Source organism: Eucalyptus grandis, chromosome 3, assembly GCF_016545825.1.
Source record: "Eucalyptus grandis isolate ANBG69807.140 chromosome 3, ASM1654582v1, whole genome shotgun sequence".
Taxonomy (NCBI): domain Eukaryota; kingdom Viridiplantae; phylum Streptophyta; class Magnoliopsida; order Myrtales; family Myrtaceae; genus Eucalyptus; species Eucalyptus grandis.
Genome location: NC_052614.1, coordinates 28,415,625 through 28,443,308, shown reverse-complemented (window position 1 = coordinate 28,443,308; position 27,684 = coordinate 28,415,625). Strand labels below are relative to the sequence as shown.

The 27,684-nt window shown below is 35.5% G+C and overlaps 2 protein-coding genes across 5 annotated transcripts in view; both read right to left on the bottom strand.

Annotated features, from left to right (window-relative positions):
* LOC104436968 overlaps positions 1–5,474 on the bottom strand; it is a 100,201-nt gene extending 94,727 nt beyond the window's left edge. For 2 of the 4 annotated variants that reach the window (XM_039308693.1, XM_039308695.1), the window contains exon 1: positions 4,769–5,474. The gene's annotated coding sequence lies outside the window, so the exon portion shown is untranslated. The remainder of the gene's footprint in view (positions 1–4,768) is intronic. The other 2 variants (XM_039308694.1, XM_039308696.1) reach the window with 1 other exon arrangement.
* Positions 5,475–8,286: 2,812 nt separating this feature from the next.
* LOC120291401 (disease resistance protein RPV1-like) lies at positions 8,287–15,545 on the bottom strand. Its single transcript, XM_039308688.1, has 3 exons — positions 14,749–15,545; positions 14,254–14,638; positions 8,287–8,344 (listed from the first exon to the last, which is right to left on the bottom strand). Exons 1-2 carry the CDS (start codon positions 15,306–15,308, stop codon positions 14,317–14,319), a joined length of 882 nt encoding a protein of 293 aa, XP_039164622.1. The 5' UTR covers positions 15,309–15,545; the 3' UTR covers positions 8,287–8,344; positions 14,254–14,316.
* Between the last annotated feature and the right edge of the window lie 12,139 nt (positions 15,546–27,684).

Here is a 27,684-nt window from a genome sequence, read left to right as displayed (position 1 = left end):
AATCTCTACCCAATGCCTTTCTCATCATGCCTAGCACTCCATTTTCAACTTTAACACGAAGGAAATGGAATCCGCGATGACCCCGAGATTTGGTGCGAATTGACCCCACTTTCACCACTTTGCTCGCCAATGGAGCAATAGATTTCGCATTGTTTTTTTGTCATTTGGTCGAAGGCCGATCCATGTATTTGTGGCCGCATCTCCAGTTCATCAAAACAGAGGTCCTCCAGTATCCTCTGAGCCTCCCGTCTCTGTAGGTTTGTGCAATTTCCAATAATCGACCACAGGCCGGAAATGAGGACTCTCAACTTGGTGCCAAATATGAAACGTGAACACATACATCTCCTCTTGAGGGGTTATAGTAATCTCACCCATACCGACCCCAGCTTTCCTTAAAACATTAGCTAAGCAGCTCTACTCCAGCACTTCTCCGACAAAATCCTTTTAATCAAAACCATCTCAGCTTCCTTATCATCAACTTTCTCCACAACCAAATAATGCCCCAGAAGATCTTTCACCAGACATGCTTGGAACGTTAAGAGAACGTCTGCAGCCATCCTGGAATTAGCAGAGAATCAACTCAGAAATATTGTCTTACAGTTGATAAATAGGGACAGTGGGTAGTGATAAGAAAACTAGTGCGAGGAAACAATGCCAAAGAGACTTTTTAATCAGAAACAGAAAGAAGATGGAAATAAATAATGATAATAGAGCTAGTACGAGGATTATGGATGATCGAGAAGAATGGAGGATGGCGATCATGGAGGAAGGTAGCCAAAAGGAAACATCATTGTGATGTAGGGAAAGCTTTCAGCGAAGAGAGAGAAGCTCTAACAAAGGAGAAATTCATATATTTGTATACCTTCCTGAAGAGAAAAACCGTCATCGTAATTTTTAGCTTACAGAAACTTTGTTGGAAAGAATCTCCTGACTTAATTCACATAGATTATTGGTCTTGAACGAAATTCTGTTTTATGGAATGTTTTCTTTGAAGGATTAGAAATTTAGAATCGAGATGATATAAAAAATTCTTTCAATCTGTGTAAAACATGGAATTGAATATGGTTAGAATATTAAATCCTGCAAGTTGAATAAATTTGCAAATTTGAGCCCACTGAAATCAGTTTCATAATTTGGCATGAGACTACCGCGTCCACTATTTCTGGTATTCAACTGAAAAATAAGAAATTCATACCATAAGCCAAGAACTAGCATTCTAGCTCGGTAACCATTCATGACAAACTTCAATCGGAGATGTGTCGATCCTCTTAAGTTCGAGGATTGAAGGATTATCTTTTTAGGTTCGGAACAGATAGCAAAACTTGCAGGCTCTTCATGCAGTTGTATGTTAATACAACGATCACTTTCTCTCATTAATATTGATCAACTGACAGATTCTATTACTTTGGGCGCGTTTGTTTGTGTTTCTATTCAAAAAGTTCTATTACTTTTGGTATTTCCTTGTCAAAATTTTAATATTTTTAATTTTATTTTTCCTTTCTTTTTTCTTTTTCTTTTTTTCTTCTTTTGGCCGGTCGCCGGCCATGCTTCCTAACACTTCCTCATTCCATATGACGATTAATTATTTGAAAGAAAAAGAAGAAGAAAAAGAGAGAAGAAAAGAAATGAGAGAGAAAAATGTTCTTCAAAAGTATTTGTGCCTTGCTTGTGGTTTAATTTGTCAAATCTTGAATCTTTATTTCAAAACATAATTGCTTCCTAACACTTCCTCATTCCATATGATGATTAATTATTTGAACGTAATGGATGACAAAATATATTAGTGTCGCTTTACAATTTTTGTCAATTCAATGGTAGGATTGGAATTTAGGGGATGCTACTTAATCAATGATTTTTTTGGTCTCTTGACTCCTGAAAATTTCCCACTTCCCCAACTCTACTATGTTTGACACTTTCCCTTGATAAAAGTTCTGTTCTTACCATTTTCAGAGTCTGAAATGGCATTTGCCACAGGTATATATGCGAATTATCCGTGGAATTCACGAAATGCATAAAGTATTGGTGTGAGCTGCACTAATCTCCTCTCAGAATCAGTTTTTATGTATAGATGCCGAGGCTACGCACTGAAACATAGTTTTTAAGTTTTTGAGGTTTAGACACTAGATGCAAACAAGTTTAGCTGTTCCTGAATGACATCGACCACAAATGCTCCTGAGTCCCAGTTCTTCTCCTTTCTGTGGAAAGACTCGCAATGCCTCGCTCCCTTTTAATTGGTCCAGCAAGGACATGATAAAGTAATCCAGTCATAACCAACCCTGTTCTTTATGTAGTAGTATCTGAGAGATCTGGCCCGAGAGGCGATTCAAGACATATGCAGTATGACATAATGTGCAAGCGGTTAAGTACGTGCTAATTCAGTTCTGCAGTTACTGTAAAGTAACAAATACATCATGGCAAGCTCGCAAATCTAGATGTAGACTAGTATAACATGATCTGAACTTTTGGCCGTCTCATCATTTATGTTTGATCCGATTGAGTGAAACATTGATTAGTCAAATAAATATTATGGTCGGACGCTAGAATGATCTACAAATTGAATGTACTAGAGACTAAAGAATTTACGGGATCAGAGTGCACTATCAAACTGTCATCCTCAATCCCATTACAAAGGCTTGAGCAACGTCACATTCATTCCCACCCCATCCTACAATTCATTTGGGCAATATCATAGAATTGACCTTTCATGCCATCGAAAGACAGATGTGAATGCATCATTTTGACTTTTTCTTCGTCAGTGAATGATCTGTACCAGCTTTCTCTATTTCAATCTCAATCTCACTCGCCCAGTACTCAGAAAGTTTAATACTTGTCGAAAAACAAAGCTAGTGCTGGACTCCACAATACATATATAGCATCTGCAACTTTTAGCACGAAGGAATCCCCAATGATCCGAGATTTGGTGTGAATTGATTCAACTTTTACCAGTTTGCCTGGCCAATGAGCAATGGGTTTCGCATTGTTCTCTTTCATTTGGTCGAAGGCCAATCCATGTATTTGCAGCCACACCTCCAGTTCATGAAAATAGAGGTTCTACTGTCTCCTCTGAGCATCCCATCTCTGCAGGTTTATGCAATTTCCCCTAATCAACCAAGGGCCAGAACTCAGGACTCTCTCTGCTAAGTGCCAATAGTGAAACCTGAGCAAATATACACCTTATCTTGAGGGGTTACAGTAATCTCACCCATACCAGCCCAGGCTTTCCTCCAAAAAGCTAGCTACTCAGCTGGACTTGAGCACTTCTTTGACAAAATCCTTCCAATCAAAAACCATCTCAGCTTCCTCATCATCAACTTGCTCAAAAACCAAATGATCCCCAAGAAGATCATCTACCAGAGATGCATGCGATGTAAGGGAACCTCTGCAGGCATCCTGTAACGAGAGAAAAGAAATAGATTAGCCAAGAATCAACTCAGAAATGTCGTCGAACAGTTGATAGGGGCAGAGTGCAGTGACAGGAAAACCAATGTGACAAAACAATGCCAAAGAGACTTAATTAAAATAGAAAGCAGATGGAAATAACTAATGATGACAGAGAGCGAATATGAGGATTATGGATGATTGAGAAGGATTTTTTTTGGGGGGGTTGACGATCATGGAGGAAGGTAGCTGAAAGAATACATCATTGTGATGTAGGGAAAGCTCTTGGAGAGACACGAATCTATGTATACCTCCAGAACAGAACTCAATATCCCATTCTTTTTTAAGCAAAATTGCTAGAAAGCTAACATATGAAGATAAGAGAAAAATGGTTTTCGTAGTTTCTAGCTTACAGAAGCTCTGTTAGTTACATCTCCTGATTTAAATTGCATACGCGTACTTATGTGCAATCAATCTTGAGCTTCAGTGGCTGAAAAATCAATCTTGAGCTTCACTCTTTTAATGCCAATGATCTTTCGTTATTTTGCAGCGTTCTATGCAGGGTCACACGACCTCATCAACATGTCAAATAGTGATAACAATAACAGCCACAGTGCTTCTATGTTCATACACTAACCAATGGACCAGCCAACTTTTCCCTCAACAGTGCCTGCGAGTATACTTCATCTACGCCTTTGCTAACAGTGATCATTGCTCTCACTCATCTCAGGGCCAAAAATTAGCTGTCACCAATGGTGATACTTCCACTGCCTCAACCTCCAGTCCAGTTGGGTCCCCATAGCTACCAGCCCCAACCACTGGGACCACTCCATCTCCACCACCACCTGGAAGTGATGCTTCATATCTTTGTGTAACACTGTTAGTCCTGTTCATGAGTTCTTTCCACATAAAAATGATATTTCTACTAGATATGGGTGGACTATTGATAGATCGTGAGATGTTGCTACCCGTCATAAAGTGAATAAACTTGTCAAAATGTTTCTTCTCATAATTCCAGCATGATTCATATAGATAAAATTGCTCAAACTTGTAATAGATCATAAGTTTCTTTGGACTAAATAGATGGTTTGGCTCCCATATTCTAAAGTTCGGCTCTATTTACTGTTCCAGCATCATGAAAACCAAGATTATTAGAAAAATTAGAACGTGGCAGAAGACAAAAACCTGCATGCTGGAAAGTCGAAATAGAGTATCAGTAGAACAAATCCTCATTAGCGTAGCTAAAAAGTCCCACCATTGGAATGACAAATGAGTGGAAGCGTAAATCACACTGTGACAAGAAAAAAGGTGCGAATCTTGTTAATATCAAACTCAACACAAGCAATCAATCAAGAACTTGAAATGACTATGAATGAAACTATGAACTCACTCTTGCAGCCCTGCAGCATATCAAATTCACACCTGATGATTAGCCTGAAAGAACCTGACGAATTTGGGGGATCCAGAGCGCCACAAGTCCAGAATGACCGCTTTCCTTTGCCTATGTGTTTTTGTACTTTGCCTCCATAAGATTCCTTAATAATTGACATGTCAATCATTAAATTCCTTCGATCAATCATATGAGAACAGACAAAAGATAAAATTACAGTTGCAATATCCCAGAACAATAAAAACCCCAATTCAAGCAATCAGGATAAGTAAGCAAATTCAGCTTGTTCAAGTATAGGTTTCCGCCATCATTTTCGTCAAAACCTCCACACAACCACCGTAAACCACCACCTCCATTAGTCAATACTACCAATACACTCCGGCTTCGACCACCAACAGTCTGCCATCACATGCACACGGCACTGCACATAGGCTTACACCACGAGGCGGACCATGCCTCCAAAGGCAAGTTTATCATAACATAGAAGCTCCCTCGGAGAAGAATCCCCAATCACCAGCCAGAGCATGAAACTGGAACGACACAGCCACCGAACTATTTTTAAAGATCACCGCGCCAAAGACGACCCAGCGCAAAACAAAACCCGCCCCACGCCGCCGCTTGAGAGCCGTCTCATTACATCCAAAACCTTCCACTAGACGGACGACGACGACAGCTACTACGCCAACAACAGGCGAGAGCGTACACAAGAGAGAAAGCAAATATGAACCGAAACACTCAATCAAGAAGAGAATAAAGCTAAGTTTACCTTCAGCTAAGCTCGGCAGAGAGCGAGAGAGAGAGAGGGGGGGTCTCCTTCTTCGCTTGATTTTGCAATGGTCGTGTGCGGTCGCCGAAATTTATACGGCCAAGAGAGAGAGAGAGAGAGAGGGTCTCCTTCTTCGCTTGATGTTGCGGAGTGTCTCCTTCTTCGCTTGATGTTGCGACTGATGGAGTGCCTGAGCTCGTTGCCTCATAAAAGCGGGAGCCCAATTCAAGCCCCATTTGGTGACTTTTCTTAGCCTGACGGAATCGTCGCATATCAATTCGGGTCTCTCCAGAGCTGTTAAGCTAAAGAACGGTTCCGGTATTTCTCGAAGGTTTTTGCAATCCCGAACGTTCAGAAGCCGGAGAGAAGAGAGCTTAGAAATACTTTCTGGCAAGCTCCGAATGTCCGAATTTTCTAAATCAAGCTCATTTAGTGAAACGAGCTCGCCTATGCTACTAGGCAATCTTTCCAGATATCCCCAACCTGCCTTCAACCGGTAGAGTTTCGCTAGCATTCCAATGGTATTAGGCAATTCTGTCACGAGAGTTTCACTAATGTATAATTTCCTCAAATTTTGCAAATTCCCAATACTTTCTGGTAATTTTGTAATCGATGTGTTTGATAAATTTAGCTCAACCAACGATTGCAAATTCCCAATACTTTCCGGTGATTCAATTTTAATTCCTCAAATTTTGCAAATTCCCAATACTGTGTCCCCAACCAACGACTGCAAATTCCCAATACTTTCTGGTAATTCTGTCACGGCAGTTGTTTCAATGTTTAATTCCCTCAAATTTTGCAAATTCCCAATACTCTCTGGTAATTTTGTAATCCGTGTCCGTGATAAATCTAGCTCAACCAACGACTGCAACTTTCCAATCGAGTCGGGGATCTCTCTCAATGGAGAGTCATTTATGTAAAATACAGATAGAGATGCTAGATTGCCTATGGAGTTAGGTATGCATCTAATAATTGTGACAACAATAATAAGAGTCTCTAGTGCCTCCATAGAACCAATGAATTCGGGTAATTCTTTAATAGATGTTTTAGATAAGTATAGCTCAGTTAATGACTCAAAGGAACCAATGGATTCAGGAAGCTGAGCAGGTTTATCGTAACATTGAAGCTCCCTCGATTCTTCCATTCTCCCTACTCTTGCTGGTAGCTTTTCTAGTTCATAACATTCACAAATGTTCAAATGGACAAGGGTCTTGATATAGCATATAGAAGGGTGAATTTCTTTTAGATTGTAACAGCTTTCAAGATTCAAAATCTCCAAGCTTTTGAAAGCAGACAAGTCGGGAGTTCTTCTCAAATTGTAACAATGCGAGAGGTCGAGAACTTTCAACTTAGTCGCCATCTGAAATAAATAAAGGAAACTTCAGTGAAAGTGGACAATAGCAATGTGTGATTTTCCACTATTCTTTTTTTTTTTTTTTTTTTTAAAAAAAAAAAAAAAAAAGAGAATCTTTAAAATTCCTAAAAAAATACCCATACTCCACTACTCTTTCATAGTTGTCTTATTTAATTTTAAATGTTTTTTTTTCAACGGTGCCAAGGTACACAACCATATTGATTTTTTTTAAAGCATATCCACCGCAAAAAGAATGTTTGGGATGTACAAGTGCCAACCATGTATATTTTCAAATAAAATTTCAAAAATAAAATATATATTCAGTTTTTAAGAGCTATGGTGATGCCGTTGATTAGACATGCACAAATTTTATTATCAAAGAGACACTCCATTAGTAAGAAATGTATAGTTTAATTATGAAAAGCAATTTCTTGAAGTGACTTCAATTTTTTTTTTTAAGGATGTTGTATTCCAAAAAATTTTAATGCCATCAGAAGGATGTTTTATTCCTATCATAACATTATAATTTATATTTGCATCATATAGTGACTTCCATAATCAACAGTTATAATGAATAAATATTTCATGCAACAAGTCAAAGCAAATAGATTATATCCATTACTTTAAGATTAAAATGAATTTAGAGTTTTAGTATTTATGTACAACACAAGTCACTATGTGGAGTTTTTTTTTTCTCCATGAAAGAAGATTGATAGAGAGATATAACAAGAATCGCTCAAAAGACAACATGGGGAGAAATTAGCTTGAAGCCATAAACCGGCTAGATTAACGAAAATCAAAATAGGCAAAAATATGTAATTATATTTTAAATCAATTTTAATTAATATAATTATTTTTTTTTTTTGTATTTTCTAAGGTTACACATGATGGGTTGTTGAGTTTTATCAATTAAAGATATTAAGGAGCGGAGGCTTCGAACATTTAGGAGCCTATAAATTCCTCTTATATTTAGACGAAAATCCTAAATCCGAGGAATGATATCAAACCTTTCTATAAAAATAAAAATAAAATAAAATAAAAAGGAGAAGGAGAACTTGGTGCTATTGGACCTTTAGTTAAAAAATGTTATTATTCACAAGAGATATATCTTATCAATGTTTTACCTTGAGTGGACCCCATCCTCCCCAATCCTCCGAAATGTTACTCGATGATAGGTCAAGCATGGCTAATTTCTTTGGATGAAAGTTGACTACTTCAAAATCCAAGGTACAACCCTCACCATTGAAGCCATCTTAATTGAGCAAGTGAGTTTTGGAAATCTCCAGTGAAATTTTATATCCTTCACTAGAAGGAACCTCAAGTTGGTGAGTTTGTCAAATTGTTCACCTCGATAGCTTTTCTTATCATAGCTTTCCCCATAATATCATAGCCTAATCCGGTCAAAGCTTCGCGGGCTATAATGGCCAAGAAGAAGGGCCTCAATCTCACAAGTGCCCTACAATTACAAAACATTATGGACCATAAGTTTTAATTGATGAAATGATCTATGTATAAAAACAGATGGACTAATTTCAATTTGATATCATATTGTTATGGTGTTGACTTCTTATTTTCAACTTGGTGAAATGACAAGTTGTCATTGCATATGATTTATCTAATTCATGTAAAAATGGGAAACTCAAGAAGGTGCTTTGGAACTTTTCCTCTCCCAGTTATGCTTTTCGCAAATTTACACCTTTTGAATTACCAAAAATTGCATCCTTTCAAAATTATAATAAAAGGCATCTATTTATTTACAAACTACTTCAAATATATCTATCAAAATTCATGCCCCTTATATGTGAAACACACAACCCTAACTTGTATCCTTCATATGCAAAACACATGACCCTTACAGTCCAAGTACATCTATCAAACTTGTCATCAAAACATGTATCAAAATTAGATATTCTAAATTGTAGAATCCCCCTATTATTCTAGTGTGCCTTGTTTACAATTCTCAATAGCAAAATGAAAATGAGAATGTCACCTCAAAATGTACGCATGCGTTTTTTATTCCTTTCTTATCTTCTCATGTGTTTCTTATAATGAGCATTTTTAATTATACATGGAAAAAAGATCGATTATATATCAAACGTTATGTAGATAATCTTTACTCCTCTTATTATTAGTACATATGTTTCATGTAACATTTTCATTATGTTGTTAATTTTGTTACAGTGAAATAGCAATAAGTAATGAGATCTTGCATCAAGAATGATCGGACATGAAGATTGATTAAAACTGCATACTTAGAGAACTCAAGTCTTTTACATTTTACTTTCATTGTGACCAAATATTTAAGGAACTCCAATTTATTTTGTCTTAGGTGATGAATTGCTCAGTGAGCACAAATCATGAGTTGTAAGATGGATTTGTTTGATGGCTTGAATATTTCCTTCAAACTTTTATTCTTTTGGATGAGATACTCCTTATTTAGAAATTTCTTGTATATTATCGTATTTTCATCAATAACTTCACAGATACCCTTTTTTCCTAGTTCTAAGCAATTTCTATTTAGTTCATTACGTTTTCATTTGTATTATGCTCGTTGAAATAATGTGGTAGCATAGTTTTTACTAATCTCGTTACTTAATTATATTGTGCATTCTCAATGTTCATATTCAGTGTTTTTCAATCAAAGATTTGCACATGCTCGTTTGATGTTTGCACAAATCATCCATATGTTGTAATTGCTTTTAGTTGCATACCTTATTAACTTTCATCTTAATAATGAAATTAATTTTTAAAACCATCATTATTTTTGGGATAAATGCATTTAAAGTTCTAAAACTTGTCATAAAAGTGTGATTTAGATTAAGTCCTAAAACTTGCAAAATTGGTTTAATCAAGTCCTTTGAATGTTTTTTTCAAAATTTTAAGACTCGATGCACTTTTGTGACAAGTTTCAGGACTTGATTGCTTTTTCAACTTTTAGGGACTTGATTAACTTTTGAAAGTTTAAAGTTTTAGGATTCGAATCCACTTTTATGATAAGTTTTAGGACAAAATTTCAAGTCTCAATTGCACTTTCATGACAGTTTTTAGGACTTTCATTGTACTTATCTCATTATATATATCACAACTATTGGAATGGCCATTGCTTTGACTTGACCCACTTTTTATGGATATTAAGAATATTAATCTCAATAATAAGATTGGATATATCACTTTTCCAATATTCCTCCATGAAATTTATCCTACAATAGTAACCTTCACATTTAGATCTAATAAGAAAAAAAAAATATTCTGACTTCAGTTTTACTTCAAAGTAATAAGAGCTATCTCTAATTGTGCATCTACTCATATTTGAATGTAAGGATGTTATTAATTTTTATTATGTGAATATACAGTTCTAAAACTTAAGTAATGATAATTTTTTTGAAAAATATAGAGTTGCCATTATTTCTTATCCTAAATATGATGATTGAATTAAAGAAAGTACACGCCCACACACACACATATATTATGTTAACATCACTATTCTCGTAAGCATGTGAATTTGTTTTTAGTTCTATAACTAAATGTCGTTCATTTATAAATTTCTAACAAAGTTGTAAATGTAAGGTTATTTTAATGCTAAAATGTAACCTTTAACGATTCTCTATATAAAAAGTCATATATATTGTTAAAATAGTTAAACCTAGTTTAATCAAATATAATGTGAAAATTGTTTAGTTTTGATAGTTCTTCCACATTAGAAAGTTCATAATTATATTACTGAAGTTCTATGTTTGGTAATATATGTTTTGTTGAGAATATATGGTTCTCAAATTACATTTTAAAAACTGTCAAAAACCATATCATTGCAAATACATATTTTTATATGTATAATATAATGTTGTAAATAAATGTATAATTTCACCACTAAAAAATCTTGTGACCTAGGAATTAATTTTCAGATATACTTTTATATACATAGATACTGTAATCACTATTCTTCCATATATATATTTTTTATTATGAATGGTTTTGGTTAATAATCATTATTCTTTTTAATGTTTATTGTTAATGTTTTATCTACTCCATCAAAATAGTACATCTCTTTATAAGGCTTTTATCCATTTTCTCATAAATGAACACCTCCATTCAAAATAATCCATTTAAATATGCATCACTTTTTATATGATACGTTAAACTCCATTTTTTATACAGTTCGTTTATTATTCTACTTAGGATTCTCTTCTTTCTCGGATTCAAGGTAGAAGAATTCCATCGATTAGTGTCATTTACTTACCATTGGATGAAAAGATATTTCTCTTAGAAATATGGCTTGAAAATTTAGTACATCATTCACATGTTAGTAAATAGTGCCTCTCTAGGAAGTAATATGTCCAGACCGAATTTCTCTTTGCGTTTTGAGCAGTATAGTTTCTAGATGACTTTTTTTATGGTACATACCTAATGTTTGGTCCCTTTCTTTCTTTGCTCTTATTGATATTAGTTAACATCTAAACACTACCTTTATGTTTGCATTAATAAACACCTCGTTTTGAAAGCATAAGTTCGAATAGACATATTCCTTCATATCACACAAGTTGTTCATGAAACAAAACCAGGTAATAACTATTATGCAACTTAAACAAATCGACATACAGCTACTATAGCTTTATTACATTATAGCGTAATAGCGATTATATTGCAGCCTTATCATACAAGTTGTTAGTGTAAGTTGTTTACTACCTCTCTAATTTGCAGATTCATGAATTTGAGAAGAATAGGGAAGATTGAGATCTTAAGACTAGAGTGCACAACAGAAGTTAAAAGTATATTGAGTGTTAGAAAACCAATTAAAAAAAATTTCTTCTAATGTCTTATTTTAATCCGTAGTCCTCAACAAAATAACATAGCACATATATTTTGTAGCAATGGGAACAGTTTGTGGATTTATCTTTTATTATGTGCAACAGGCTCATATTTGATAAATAAATAATATGAAAAGCATACTTGTCAAATCACAGATATATCATATTGGACTCATATTTCACAAATAAAAATATTAAAAGATCAATAAAAAGATATCCATCATCACAAAAATTTATATTACGTGCTTTAGAAATAAATTATATAATCAAATTCTCTGTCGAAGAGAAAATAGTACATGTTTAGAGGAATTTTTACATGGATGCATAAATTTCAATGACAAGTATGATGCAATGTAGAGACCAACGTTATGAGTGAGAACGTGTATAGATACCCATTGTGACTAAGAAATACCATCATCACAAAATAATTATTTAACATGCTTTACAAATAAATGAATGTAATAAAAATTTTACCATAGAAGGAAAAAGAACATATGTTTAGATGGATCTTTTACATGATTACATATATTTCTACAATAAGTATAACAAAATGCATAAAAGTTATGGTTATTATGATTAAAAAGTTCTATGGATACTCGTTATGAGTGTATATTCTTGTATTTCATAAGCAGATTACATTAACAATCGATAAAAAAAATTATGTAACACGATAGCTCATATTTAACAAATATATGATATAAATGTACTAAATATGTGCTATAAAATGCTCATTATGAGTTGATCGATGTTAAAATTTCTATTATAACATGGTAGCTAATACTTGAGAAATAAAAAATCAACGAAAAAGATATATAACATGATAGCCCATATTTAACGAATGATGATATAAAGATTAACTAAATCTTTGCTAAATACGATGCTCCGTAAGAGTTGAACCGTGCAGTACTAATTATTATAACAAGAAAGCCCAGATTTGACAAATACATGTTATCGGGGATTAATAGAAAAATTATCCAAAGTTATAAAAACATAAAAAAAAAAAATGTATAAGCAAATTCACGGAAGAAAATTTTCCAGTATTATGAAAAGTCTATAGAACAAAAATAATATATGTTTATAGGGTTATATTGCTTGGTTGCACATATATCACATACAAATACAGAAGCGATAATAGCAAACTGATAGCGTTAACTAAAGGTTGACAACAAATGATTCAATTGCACCAATTGTGAAAGGTAAAAGACCACATTAAGGAAAAAACGAATAGAGAGATGACCAAATCACACAAACAATAACACTTACTAAATCTGTACTTAACCCAACTTAAAGAAAAGAAAGCGAGCTAGTCATCACAAATGAATGGAGGTCTCATTTATCATAGCAAATGACACATAAGAAGTCAATATTCAGTTAAAAGAATAAGAAGAAGAAAAGACTTCACAAGGAATTATAAGAAAAACCCAATCTTCAAAAATGTGCATCAAACGTATATGTGGAAAAAGCATGGCCCAACAACTCATAGATGTCATGTTTTCTCGGAAAGTGCCCTATCAAACGCTACGGTTTTGCAATTTCATTGTTGAATTGATGTTTTGAAAGGAGAGTGTCCTCAGCAAAATTTTAAATTTTATATAAATATCTTTTTTTCATTTTGACAAAAAAAAAAAAAAAGAGATGAAAAAAAAAGAAGATATATCCTATATCAACTACCAAGAAACTACTGTTCAATTATGTCTTAAAATAAGGCAAGAAAACAATTAACCGGATCAGCACTTCTACTATTAGCTGCCCCAAAGTTGGCGCATTAATTTTCATCTCAAAAGGAAAAAAGAAAAGAAGAGAAGATGGACTCAACATTCACTAACTATAAGACAAATAGCAGAAATTCTTACCTTGTTGCCCTCAAGCACATCTTTGGCTTCCTCATTAGTCCATATCCGACTACGTTTTCTAGGCTTCTTTTGATGTTCTAAACGAACAATTTCCCTTCCAAGATCTCTCAGTTGATCATGCATCATTAGCGTGTCATATTCACCAATTTTAATTAGGGACATAAGACTTAACACTTCAATCCCTTTCCCCGGGTAAAAACCACAGGCATCCCACATATAAGTTGGATTTTGTTTAGATTCTCCAATAAAAAAACATGCAATATCCAAAAAAATCTGTTGCTCTTCATAATCTAATGCTTCATAACTTATCATCAACCTCTCTTGCACTTTTTTATCAGGAATTTTCTTCAATTTCTTTGATGTATCTTTCCATGTTTCCTTTGTCTTTCCACATAAGAATGAGCCTATAACTTCAAGAGCTAAAGGAAGTCCCCCGGTAGTAGATACGACATCATAAGAGATATCCTTATAATCACTCGGAGGATAATCCTTTCGAAATGCATGTCTACTAAATAAAATCAACGATTGATTTGAAGGCAACTTTTCAAGTTCATACAAGTGGTTAGCCCTAACCTTGTCAAGAATACTCTTGTTTCTAGTTGTGATGATGACTATACTTCCTGCTTTAAACCAACTACTGTCTCCAACCAAAGCATCCAAGTGAGTATTATCATCCATATCATCAAGAAGAGCGAGGACTTTCTTACTTGTACATCGAGATTTGAGTACACAGATTCCGTCATCGACATTAGACACCTCCGATCCTCTTATCACATTAGAAATGAGCTCATTTTGTAGGCATACAATACCATTGCGTTGAGATCTTTCTCGAATATCAGCCACAAAGCAATGATTCTCAAAATCACTAATAGCTTGTTGTATACCACCTTTGCAAGAGTTGTCTTACCGATGCCGCCCATTCCATAAATTCCAATGATCCATGTACCATTGAAATTAGCATCTACGTTGCTCATAATCTGTTTCACATGATCATCAATTCCCACCAATTGTTCAGGAACCCTTAGGTGGAAAAGTCTTTTTAACTCGCTCATAACTTTTATGACGACTCTTTTCACTAATGTTGCTTCATGCCTATCAAATGATAATTCAAAATTTCAATATATGATAGCAATGTTTATATGATTTTTTTCAAGTAGATATTTATGAGAAACTTAACAATGTTTTGGTGGAGAATAACTTACCCATCATCTATTTTCTCCGATTCCCATCCTTTTAAAGAACTGACTTCGTTGAGCCCTTCTACCCATTCCTTCACAACCATTTGATCTGAATTTTTTTGATGTGCATTGATGGCGTCTCCAAATCTTCCCTTGAGATGTCGCATTTGTGAGGGTTCCACTTTGTAAAATATGGGCAACACCACTTGCTCTCCGCTTCTCCTGCACTTCAACATCTGAGCCAGCTCCTGAAGGCACCATTTGCTAGAAGCGTAATCCTCCGATATAATCGGGATTGAAATCTTAGACTGCGTGATACTGCAAAGAAGCTCCGGACCAATCTCGTCACCAACTCGGAGCTCATCGTTGTCTCTATACACGCGAATTCCTGCATCAACAAGGCTAGTATAGAGGTGATCGGTGAAGCCTTTGTGAGTGTCTTCCCCTCTAAAGCTCAAGAACACTTCGTAGTCACTTCCTTTCAGCCTTTTGGTTCCACCATTATCACCTACATGTGGAGAGGTCGACGACGAAGACGCTCCGTATGGCAGATCTTCTGAATGAGGAGGCCCTTTTCTTATCATCTCGAGATAGATGGAGCGGAGCCTCAAAAGAAGAGGAGTATGGAATCCTAGATCTAGGAATTGCAGAAATGTCTCTCAGAACTCAATTGAGAGCTACATTCAAACAAAAACAAAAGCTCTCATACAAGTCATCAAAAGAAAATGGAAATAAAAACAAGAAAGAGAGAAGAGGAGAAGAGCAAGTAGTCACCGATTACCTGAGGAGTGCTTAAACAACACAGTCCACACACTGCTGCGAAGTCCACACACTGCTGCGATCTCCACCGATTCTCACCTTCGACGTTGGATTACCCACACGCAACCCTCTTTAATGTGCGTGCTTGAACGATGCTGAGTTCTGGCCATCCAACGGTCGAGACTCTTTATGCTAATTGAACGGCTGCGATGCATGCTGCAGGGAAAGCAGAATTATTGCAGGCGTAATTTCCGTAGCACCGCGAGGAAGGTGCGTGGGATGACCGACGCGGACACGCTCACACGCAATGCTCTCCAGCAAGGCTTGACTTTGACTTGCTTTTTCTATTAACAATAAAAATAGAAAAAAAAACTGACGAGCAACAGTCACATGCTCTCGGTGCTAAATTATGTGAGCCAATGACGAAAACATATATATGTCGGATTAAATCAGATTTTTGTTGAAAACAAATGTTTGTATGACTCTTTTTATTCAAATAAGGAAATTTTATTATTTTCAATCATCAATCTACTTTTCATTAAGGAGATTGCTCTAAAATGGCAAATCACTAGATAAATCTCTCCCAAAACAATTTTACCAAACTAAATTTCTCCATGCCATGTCATATGTCTAAAAATTATGTAGCCATCACTCCTCACTCAAGCCACATTTATCCCTCTCCTTATATTAATAACTTTTTATGCTCTACATAAAGTTTATTCTTTTAGAGTCGCATTTAGAAATTCTTGGCCAATGAATTCTCCACAATCGAATATTTATTTAGTCATCCGTTTTTATTTATTTTTTATTTTTTTTTCTTTTTCTATGGTCAAAGTGGAAACAAATGCTATTGATTTGTTTTAGCAATGTCTAGAGAAAGAGATGGTGGCAATTTTTAGTAGGAAAACGTTAATAGGAGTATTTTACACTCATTTTATCATCTAGTAATTTTGAAAATGATAAGTTATTTATTTATTCAATTCAATTTCTTCACGAACAAGTTGCATAATATATGTTTGTAAATAGAGAAATATATTCATACATGTATCAATCTTAACAAATATTATACCATCACCATGAGAAACCTTTTCAATTGGTGAAATTTTTCAATGTCTTTCTTGGAGAGTTCCTACAACCCTTTATCAAAGTAAATGATATGCCACTTTCATAGGAAACTCCAAATTTTTCAATGTCTCCTAATTTTTCAATGTCTTTCTTGGAGAGTTCCTACAACCCCTTTACCAAAGTAAATGCTATGCCACTTTCATAGGAAACTCCAAATTTTCAATGTCTTTTCAATGTCTTTCTTGGAGAGTTCCTACAACCCCTTTATCAAAGTAAATGCTATGCCACTTTCTTAGGAAACTCCAAAATTTTCAATGTCTTTTCAATGTCTAGTGCAAAGTGGTGTGAAACAAAAGTGTGCAATTGAAGATTTTCTAAAGATGAATGGAATCAACAATGATGGAAAGTTTGGATCGGAAAAAAGTGAGCTGAGTAAGGCATGGGTCCGTTGCCTTGTGACTTGCTTTTTTCACTCACCCACTTTGATGACCAAAAGTGCAAAGTGGTGTGAAACAAAAGTGTGCAACTGAAGATTTTCTAAAGATGAATGGAATCAACAATGCATGGAAGTTTAGCAGGAAAAAGATGAGCTGAGTAAGGCATGGGTCCGTTGCCTTGTGACTTGCTTTTTTCACTCACCCACTTTGATGACCAAAAAGTAGCCTTAGTCCTGCTTTTTTATCAACAGGAGAAGAGAAACAATAAAGTGAGAGCATTTACACTTCTTGTGGACCTCCAAATGATTGTGTTCCTAGGTGGGTTGGAAATTGGAATCTAAAAGAAAAACCAAATATATTTGTACATCTCTCTAATAAATCATAAAATTATTCTTTTTGACCCAAATGATCAAATAATAATTGAGAGATATATGATTTGTCAAATAATACAAATGGTGATACGAAAGTTAAATGTATTTTAGGTCTCATACTAATTACGTTCACAAAAATTGTAGGTTCCTTTTAGAAATTATAATCATATGTTCAAATATCATGAAAACAAGTTTGAGTTGGAGCCATTTGCGCACATTCCAAAAGCCTAAACTTAATCAATTTATTAAATTTGCAGCGCATTTGATGTGCTTTCAAGTGGTGATCCTCTATGATGATGCATATGAGTTTCAAAAAGTTATCATATGTTCACTCTCATTGCAATTGCGCCCCTGAAACTAAAATTGATTTGAGAAAATTCTTCGAATTTTCATCCTTACTATCATTTGAATGATTTAGAGAATTTTCAAACGAGAATACATAAAATCATTTTCACTCTTTGGCTTCAAGAATAAAATACATGTTTTCTCTTTTCACCATTTTCGTTCTCGTCTAAAAAGCGGCTCCCCACAGGATGCTTTTCTTTAACTCCCTTCTTTTCATATTCATTCACTTTGGACACAAATTTATCATTTATTGGAGCATTTCCGTGACTTTTTTGAAAGTTAAAGCTTTTTCCAATGCTAAAGGGATTATTCTTTTCAATCCATTGCTCCAGGAAGTTTCAAAGAAATTTCCTGTTGAAGATTTTCTTCTCATTGTTCTTTATTCTTTTCAATTCATTGCTCCAAGAAGCTTCAAAGAAATTTTCTATTCAAGATTTTCTTTTCATTGTCTTTTTTCTTTTCAATCCATAGCTCTAGGAAGCTTCAAAGAAATTTCCTGTTCAAAATTTTCTTTTCTTATTCTTTTCAATCCCTAGCTCTAGCAAGCTTCAGAGAAATTTCCTATTCAAGTTTTTCTTTTCATTGTCCTTTATAATGTAAGACAATTTAGTTAAGAAATTCTAATGCTCTTAAATAATAATGATGGGTATATTAATTCCCTTTAATTTGCTAAGACGACAAACAATTTGTTATGTGACTTCAGTAATTTCCCACTTGCTAACATGATCATCCAAAAAGGATTGGTTAAAAGATTCTTTTTGATTGGTGAGATAATTTTTTTTCATTGCTCTTATTAATAGACACAAATAGTATATGAAGAGACTAAAGTCTCACAATATAGAAATATGATATACTGGGAACAGGATACATTATTGAAAATAAAAACAAACTTGTATTGTTTAGTTCCAATTTCTATAGAAAAGTTTCTACCAATCATGTTTTCGCAAAAACAGATTCCAATGAACTACTAACAGTTTTTTTTTTTTTAACAAAATGGGCCATAAGTGAACTTGATTTTCTAGTTACTTCTAATGAAAATATTATCACTTAAAAATACTATTCATGAAAACTACTTTCAAAATAATTATTTGTAAAAATCATACTTATTATCTAGGGTCATGCGAGGGCTAGAACCTTTATGGTCATGGTGGCGGGGCTCATCTCCATCGCGAGTATTGACTTTCATAAAAAGAGACACGCAACCATAGAGTTCATGACCTCCGTTGATTCCCTCCAATAGTCATCTATAGTCACAGGAAGCCACGACGTTCATGGCCGGACGTCTCTCCCTTAATGAAAATCAATACACTTGATGGAGATGAGCCTCGCTATCAAAATCATGGAGGCCGTTGCCCTCAATGCTACCACAGGAAAAAGGTGTGATTTTACAAATTATGATTGATAAGATATCCTTGTGCTCAAAAGCCCTTTTTGCTTTTTGCCACTAAATGGTTTCTGAATCAACAATCTTTTTAAAAGTCCATTTTCTCGTCTCAGTAATTTGTCCTTTTTTTCTTTATGTACTAAGAAAAAGGAACGTCATTGTGGTGGGCAAAGTTCATGCAATGGAATCTACACTGTTCAATTGGTGCAATCAAATTTGCGTCACAACTCACCAGCGATAGCGACGGCCTAAGAAATCCTTCATCTTTGTGTCTAAGGAATCAACACGAAGTGATTAAAAAAAAAGGCAATTTTTAAACACAATTCATTGTACTTACGTGATAAAACTTACAAATTTAAAATCGTGCAAATTCAAATGTTGATTAGAATATTGCCAATCATATTCGTTTGAGCAAATGACATTATAAGAGATATCTAGTTCGGTATGTTTATGATGAAAAAGCCCATTTGTTATTGATAAGCCCGCCTAAGATGCCAAACCTAGCCTAATTAGGTGAACCCAATACATGTTGTAGGGATTAAAACAAGAGATGGCATTTTCGGACTAAGGCGTATCAATAATATTGCCTTAAAGATAGTGATTTATTCAATAGGATTCATGATCCAATTTAGTCGAATCCAATGGAAATCTTAACCCCAGATACGATGCCTAGACTCTAATTTTGCTCGCTTAGTCCATGTGGCAAGCAAAGGATGAATACGATTCAAGCCTTGAAGAGACCGTTAATATAGAGAAAGCATGAGAGAGACGAGGAGGAGAAGAAGGAACGTAGGATAGAGAAATGTTGATCTCTTCGTTCCCGTCTTTTCTAGAAGATGCCCCTGGATAAGTAGACAAAGGAAACGACACATGTAATATTGGACACATCTATTCATTGATGATATTTAAAATCTAAGTTAGATAAATGTTAAGTTTTAAACAGTAATAATCTAACTGATGGATAAGAATTAAAAGACAAGATAACTAGTGAACAATTTTGGTCATGAAGTTTTAATTTATTTAATATGGTCCTTGAACTTTTAATTTGTTCAATGTAGTTCCTGAAATTTTTGTACATATTCAATACATTCCTTAAATTGTATGAAAATGTTCAATATAGTTATTCCATTAATTTAAGATCAGATGCTACATTGAATTTTTTATAATTTATGAACTATATTGAACATGTACCAAAAGTTCATTGACCATATTGGGTGCGTTTGGTTGGACTTTTGGGGAAAGCCATTGAGAAAATGCAAAGGACTTTAGGTTGAAGGGACTTTTCAGAATGCAAATTGTGTTTGGTAAATTACAATTTAAAAGTCCATTGTGAAGTATCTTTGAGCAAAATGGTGTTTGGGGGAATTATACTTACAAAGGACTTTTGTAATAAAAAAAAAGGGATAAGTGTTCCAGAAGTCCTACAACTTGTCACGAAAGTGCATTTCAGTTCTAAAACTTGCAAAAAGTGCATTTCAGTCCTACAACTTGTCAAAATATTTCAAACTAGTCCTAAAATCGACGCCGTCTAATTTCTTAACGGAAAAAGCTGACGTGGCCCCTCGTGGCTTTTTTTAATCGTTTCTCTCTCCTCCGTTGCGAATAGTTTTTTAAAAAAGCCACGCATGCGAACGACGTCGTCTCCTCCTTTCTTCTTCACCACGACGCCGTCTCCTCCTCTCTTCTTCACCACGACGCCGCCGTCTCCTCCTTTCTCCTTCCCCACGACGCCGTCTCCTCCTCCCCCCTCTGTCTCTACTTCTTCTTTCTCTATTCTGAGTGTCCCCTAAGCCCCAAATCGAATTCGTCCAAACCCTAAGCCCCAAATCGATCTCGTCCGAACCCTAAGGCCCAAATCAAATTCGTCCGAACCCTAAGGCCCAAATCGATCTCGTCCGAACCCTAAACCCCAAATCGAATTCGTTCGAACCCTAAGCCCAAATCGATCTCATCGAACCTAAACCTCAAATCGATTTCGTCCTAACCCTAAGCCCCAAATCAAATTTGACAATCTGCAGTTATCTTGCGATTTGGGTCCTCATCGACCTTGAGTTCGACGCTCGTCGTGAGTTCGTGTTCTTTCCTTCCTTTGACGATTGCGCGTTCGTGTGAAGATCTCGCTTGCGGGAGTCTCGACATCTCAGCGGCGAAGCGATTGGCGTCGGGGATGACGACAGGGTCAACGACGGCGATGGCGACTCCTCCTCACGCAAGTATCGCTCTCATTATAGCATTTTGTTGTTTTCCATTCTCAATACTAGTGACAAATTAGAACATTGATGCGAAGTAAGTTATGGTTGTTTATTCATTCAGTGCATTTTAAAGAGATGTTTTTTGGAGATTGAAAACATCTCCTAAATCTCTCAAGTAAACACATTGCATTATGCAGAAGTTATTAATATGAAGACGTTATGAAGGAATCATAATATAGCTAATATACTTCTATTAGGTGTCTTGCTTGTTCACATCACGGGGAAGGTTCCAAGGCCCATGCAGACTCCTTCATGCTGGTTTGCACACTTCTTTTGGAGGAAGAGAAGATCGATCACAATTTAGGGTTCCCAAGGGGGCCTTCTATAATGTGACTCCTGGTACTAGTAAAATGTTAAAAAATTAATAATAATAATTTAAAAATGAAATTGCAAGAGCACAATCTTTACATGAAGGAGTAAAAGCATATAGATTGGCATTGCATGTGTGAAACCAAAATTTAGAACGGGACAATTTCAGTTTCGATTCTCAAACATTTCGACGAGGGATCTATCTACGCACTTGGGAATCGCGCCCCTTCAATCGTAGAAAGATCATCGTAATTCAATTGGATAACATAAATTGCAAAGGCTCTTGTTCATGTAGTTGTAAAATGCAATTGTGTCACCTAAGTCCTAAACATTTTTTTGGCAATTGAGTTATAAACATTTTATATTTATGCCAATTCAATCTATATGATGGCTGGCGTCCATGTCAATGTCAATAGGCCAAAATTGGCTGAATGGATTGAACTAGCACAAATGCAAAAAGTTTATTATTAAATTGACAAAAAAATGTTTAAAATTGAATCAACACAATTATAGTAGGTTTATGATTTTATTTTTGGTATTTTCTTAAGGACCCAAAACAAGGTATTCAGGGTTACAACTTTAGTGGATGAGCGATGTTGTTTTGTGTATGGTGTTTTACGCTGCATTGTGGAACTAAAACAAGGACCCAATTGAACTTCTTAATTAAGTATAGGACTTGATTTCTCATTAGACGATTTTTCTATTTAAATTATATTAGGCACATAAGTCCTAGGACTCACTAGTTTACACTCTTCATTGTGGAAATTAAAGAAAATAACTTAATCTTCTGGACTTGCTTTACGAAAATCTTTTAGCTAGGAAATGTCTTAAAATAAAAATACCAATCCGTTCGGTAGAGATCGGGGACTGCTCTTTCGCGCATTAGGGACGAAAGGTTGTAGGCTTGTAGCCATCTGTAAAGGAAGTTAAAAAATAATGGTAAAATTCCAGTAAGAGCTAGTAGGGACATCCCTAAAACGTATCTTTAGGGATGTGCTAGAGAAATCATCCCTAAAAGATTAGTAGCAGGCTACACAAAATGATCGTCCTTTCTTTATGGTGGAAAGGGTCAAGGCGACGGCAGCAATGACAAAAAGCCGTCCCTAATGGTCGTCGGGGACGGGTGGTTTTGACTTTACGGACGGTTCTGCCTGTCATCTCTTCTCCATTTTTTGATAGTGTTCGGCTATCCATCTGTAAACATGATGGGTAAATCAGTTAATTCGTGTCGGACAAGTTGGACCCAAGTCTAGATGGATTGGGTTGAGCTTATAGCCAAGCAGCCTTGTCCTAGCCCACCCAAAAGTGGCCTTTCGACCCATTTAGCTCGGGCAGACTTTTTGAATCACTAGGCTCGTCATTATATGTATCCAGTTACGTTACTTTGGTGCTTGCTATAATTCGAGTTTGATCCTTTCGTGTATAATGTTCATGGAAGCCAACGTAACAATGGATTTCTGATTCAAACACTTTATAAATTCACCCACTTTATTTCCCTTAAAGCTGAACAATTTGTGCAAGCAAAACTACGAGGCAATCATTTGATGTTTCTAGCATGCGAGTGATTCAACAATACAACGACATCAAAATTTGGAATTTTGAGCAGGATAAGAACACTAAGAGTATTTAACTTTCGGACGGCACTTACTTAAGTGCCAATAATTTGAGTACTACAAATTTTAAATCGATTACTTGATATGCCTTGTCGAAAAACCCAATTTGGCATTATGAGAAGGCAAACGATGTTGCTTACTCATATGATTGAAGAACCCTAGCCTCATTTAAAGAAATTGGGGGCAAAATTCAATTTTCATCTTCAAAAACCCTAACTAAACCTGAACCCTTATTCTTCAAATTGGGGTAGATCTTCTCATTAAATTCACAATGGGGAGCAGAAGCTAGAGAAACAGCTCATGATTTATCAACAAAGCCAAGATGAAAGTTAATATTTTTGCTATTGTGGGCTTCGAAGTCCAACAATAATAGCTTGACAGGAGATTATCTCACGAGAAGGTTCCATAAATGCATTAGATGTAAAGAAGATTTCAATCGTGGATATTTCATGTGGGTTGATGCAAAATTTTCAAATTGAGTAATAGAGCTGATCTTGGAGTTACTTCAAGGACGATATGAACTCCACTTGTATTGACAAATGAGTTAGACGATGCTGACTCAATGTAACTCAAAATCAAGAGTTTGAAATCTTTGGTTAACCATTTGAAAAGGAAATTTCAAGAATGAAAATTTAAAGAAAATATTATCAAGCATTACTTGTCTTGTTGTAGGGTTTCTGTCTGGCCGGTGGTCATTCGTAACTTGAGTAATGAGAAGAAGCTACTGAGTCTACCATAGTTGAAGATCAATGAAACATATCATTGTATTTGGAGCAATGTATATTAATTGATGGGAGTGTTTTTATATTGGAAAATGTCTTTAGTTTTAACAATTATGTAGGTACGGGGTTGAATTGTGTGGTTTGTGATTAATTTTACTAGGTTGAATGGCTTATTATATGGTAGATTTGGTGGAAATTGTGTCTCATATTGCAATTTTTGCATTATTGTTGATTTCCATAAAAATGATAGATGGTTTGCAAATTGTTCTACATTTCTACAGTAAGAACAAACATGATCATGCATTTTGTGATTGGTTTTGTCTATTTAGTGAATGGTGTTGAAGGATAGTGAAGTTCCAATAAGTTCAAGAATGATTGTCTAGGGGTTAGAAATTTTTATAAGTTGACATTTAGGTTTGGTCAACTTTTTTTGAATTTGACCACTTAGATTCATCAACTTTTTAAAAAATAAGGATATAAGTTAATAGAGTTCAAAACTTATTATAAAAGTGCAATTAAGTCTTAAAACTCACAAAAATGTAATTAGTCCTAAAACTTATCAAATTGGTATAATTGAGTCTTTCGTTAACTCCATCTAACTTAGCTGGTAGAAAATGTTAATGTGGCTCTTTTCCAAATATTTTCTCTTTCACATGGTTGTAACGCACGTTGTTTTGATCTAAAAAATCTCATTTAATATAATTTATTTAATAATAAAAATAAGCTAAAATTTAAAAGAAGAAGAAGAAGAAGAAGAAGGTGCACAGTTACCGCCGCCCCACCATCACCAAGAAGGGCCGACGATGGTGAGGAAATGGTTAGCGAGGGTTGCCGAGCTCCGGCTTATGACCTTCGCCACGCTGCGGGGCCCAATAGCCCTCCCCCTGCTTGGGCGAGGGTTGCAGCCCTCCCCCAAATTGAGTGAGGATTGTCAACCCTCGCCAGTCCTAGCCAAGAGTCGCCACTAGTGGGGGGTCAAATGGTGGCCTTTGACTATCATTGGTGAGGGTTGTCGGCCCTTAAGGGGAGCCCTATGACCTCGGCCATGTGTTTCCACACCATCACTATCGATGGTGGCAGCGACAACGGTGAGAGCTACTCTCTTCGCTAGCTTCTTCTTCTTCTTCTTCCTCTTTAATTTTAGCTTTTTATTTAATTTAGATAAAATTTGTATTAAAAAATTATTTTTAGACCAAAACAACGGTGTTTTAGCCTTATGTTGCGCATTTTAGCTACGCACACGTTAACATTTTCCATTAGTCAAGTTAGACGAGGTTAACAAGGACTCGATTGCACCAATCTAATAAGTTTAGACTTGATTACATTTTTTGCAAGGTTTAGGACACGATTTACTTCCGTGACAAGTTTTAGGACTTCTATTGCTCATATCCCTAAAAAATAAGTTGTTGGTTTCTTTTTTTTAAAACTTCTTAGTGTTAGCTTAAGTAAGATTCCAAGAGTCTTATTCTTGTCCTCCTGTAATAGCTCACAAGAAGCACTATACATAGATTCCATCTACCCTAGTTTGGATTTAATCAAATAACATTGCATTTAGACTAAACAACAAACGATAATCCTTGATTAAAAATAATAATATTCCGCATCAATAGCAAAATGATATTCTTACATTTATAGTGAACAATATTGCTACTAAAGACATCAACAGCCAAAAGGCAACAACAATATGAAATACCTCACACAAAACAAAAATAGACACACCCCTCCCATCACTCAAGCTAAACAACCTCCTCCACTTTTTTCTTCTTTTTTCACAGGCTCTTGATATGATTCATGATTTGTGCACTCTTCTGTACTAGAACTTTAGGCACATCCTTCACTCGTGTTCCTTTTTCCATTATCTTATCTTTTTGGAGCAGCCGTTCTTTTGCTTGGACTTTCATTTCTTATGGTGTTTAAGTTGGAGGAACTTCATGTGATTGGTCTTGGCACTATGGTAGCAGATTGAGATTGATGTATCACTTCCACGTTAAATTAAGATGAACAATATTTTCAAGCCACCCATTCTATCCTCTATTTTGGAGTTGCATTGGGTTGCTTCTTCTTGATTGTGCTCAATTTCCATTGGTTGATTTACTTGTGCTTGCCTTTGGCTTCTTGTTCTAGGTGGTGCCAGTTATTGATTTGGTCCTCCTTGAGATTTTTTTTAACACCTCAAAACTTCTCCTAGGCTATAGAGCCATATAACCTTGATAAGTTATCACGTCAATCAAATGATGTACATTAAAATGCATAGGACCTAAAAAAACTTAGATTTAGAATCGTCATGTTGGAATTCATGTTTATAAGCAACCCATAGCCATATGCCTTAGCCTTTTGCCAATTGCGTGTGCTTGTTGTGGTGCAAAACTTTCAAAAGCCTCTTTAGTTGCTTTGTTTCTAAGCTACACATATTACAACGGAATTAACTTAATTTGACAAGAAGATGTAATACAACGACACTGAACCTAACAAACAATATACTTGACATTTACTCATCTATTGTGCATTATTAGACTAAGTTGACTTTTGCAGTTGGTTCTGCATCATTGCTTTCTGCATTGCCCTCACAGACCCTTACATTTTTGTCTTGCATTGTCCCTGCTATTACATTGTTTTTTCGTAGATGGACAATCAGCCTAATTGTACCCTTCCCTATGGTAGTGTGAGTACCAAATTATGCCACCAGCCCTGTTCATTCTATTGCTATTATGCCGCGCCTAATCCTCGAGCACATACTCATCCCTCTGTGATCGATAAAATTTGCAACTTCCCGGGACAAATCGCCGACCCATTCATTTTATTGCACATGCGGAAGTGAATAACAAATCCCTAACAGTAACCATCTCGAGATAAAAAAGTAGGACAACAGATTCTCAAACAAAACATGCTTTTAAATACACACCGAGTCAAGTACAAAAATCTACAACCATATAAGACTTCAAAAAGATCGACTCTCAAAAGAAACTATTCTCTTGACCTACACTTTAGATCACCTCAGCTAGCTCTCCGAGGTTCTCCACTTTACGGTCTTGAAAAATTAAGCCCACGACGGGGTAAGATATAAATTTCAGCGAGTTCACGCTCTAAAACCCCGATTAGAATCGGTAATACACCTAGAAGCTCCTAACCACACAACCGCTGCAATTAGAGCAAAGAACTTATCTCACCTCGCTCCTTCTTGTAGGTCAGCACAAGCTTCATAACAACTATGCAGCAATTTCACACATCATTTGGAACGTCTTAAATCAATCACTACTCACACGAGTAAGAATTACCGACACACGCCGGTCCCGAGATAGCTAGTATAAACACCTAGAGGGGGTGAATAGGTGCACAAACAATTTATCGAGATACAGAAGTTTCTTGGCAAACGATAGAAAATAAATTCTCTCTTGATTAACAAAATGAAATACTGATCGAGGTAGAGAGAGTGAGTAAGAGAAAATTGAACACAAGATTTATAGTGGTTCGGCTTATTCTAAGCCTACGTCCACTCTTTCCGCACCGAAAGCCCACCGGCTGGATTTCACTATAATCAAAAGAGAAGTTACAGCACAGCTTTGCCTTTGATTCCATAGTGTAGATGTTCTACCACACCTCCTCAAGGTTTTCACAAATATAGACTCTCTTTTGTATACAAGTATTCGCTCAAAGGAATTGTCTAAACAAAAGAAGTTTCAGACTTTGAATTCTTCTATCGCGC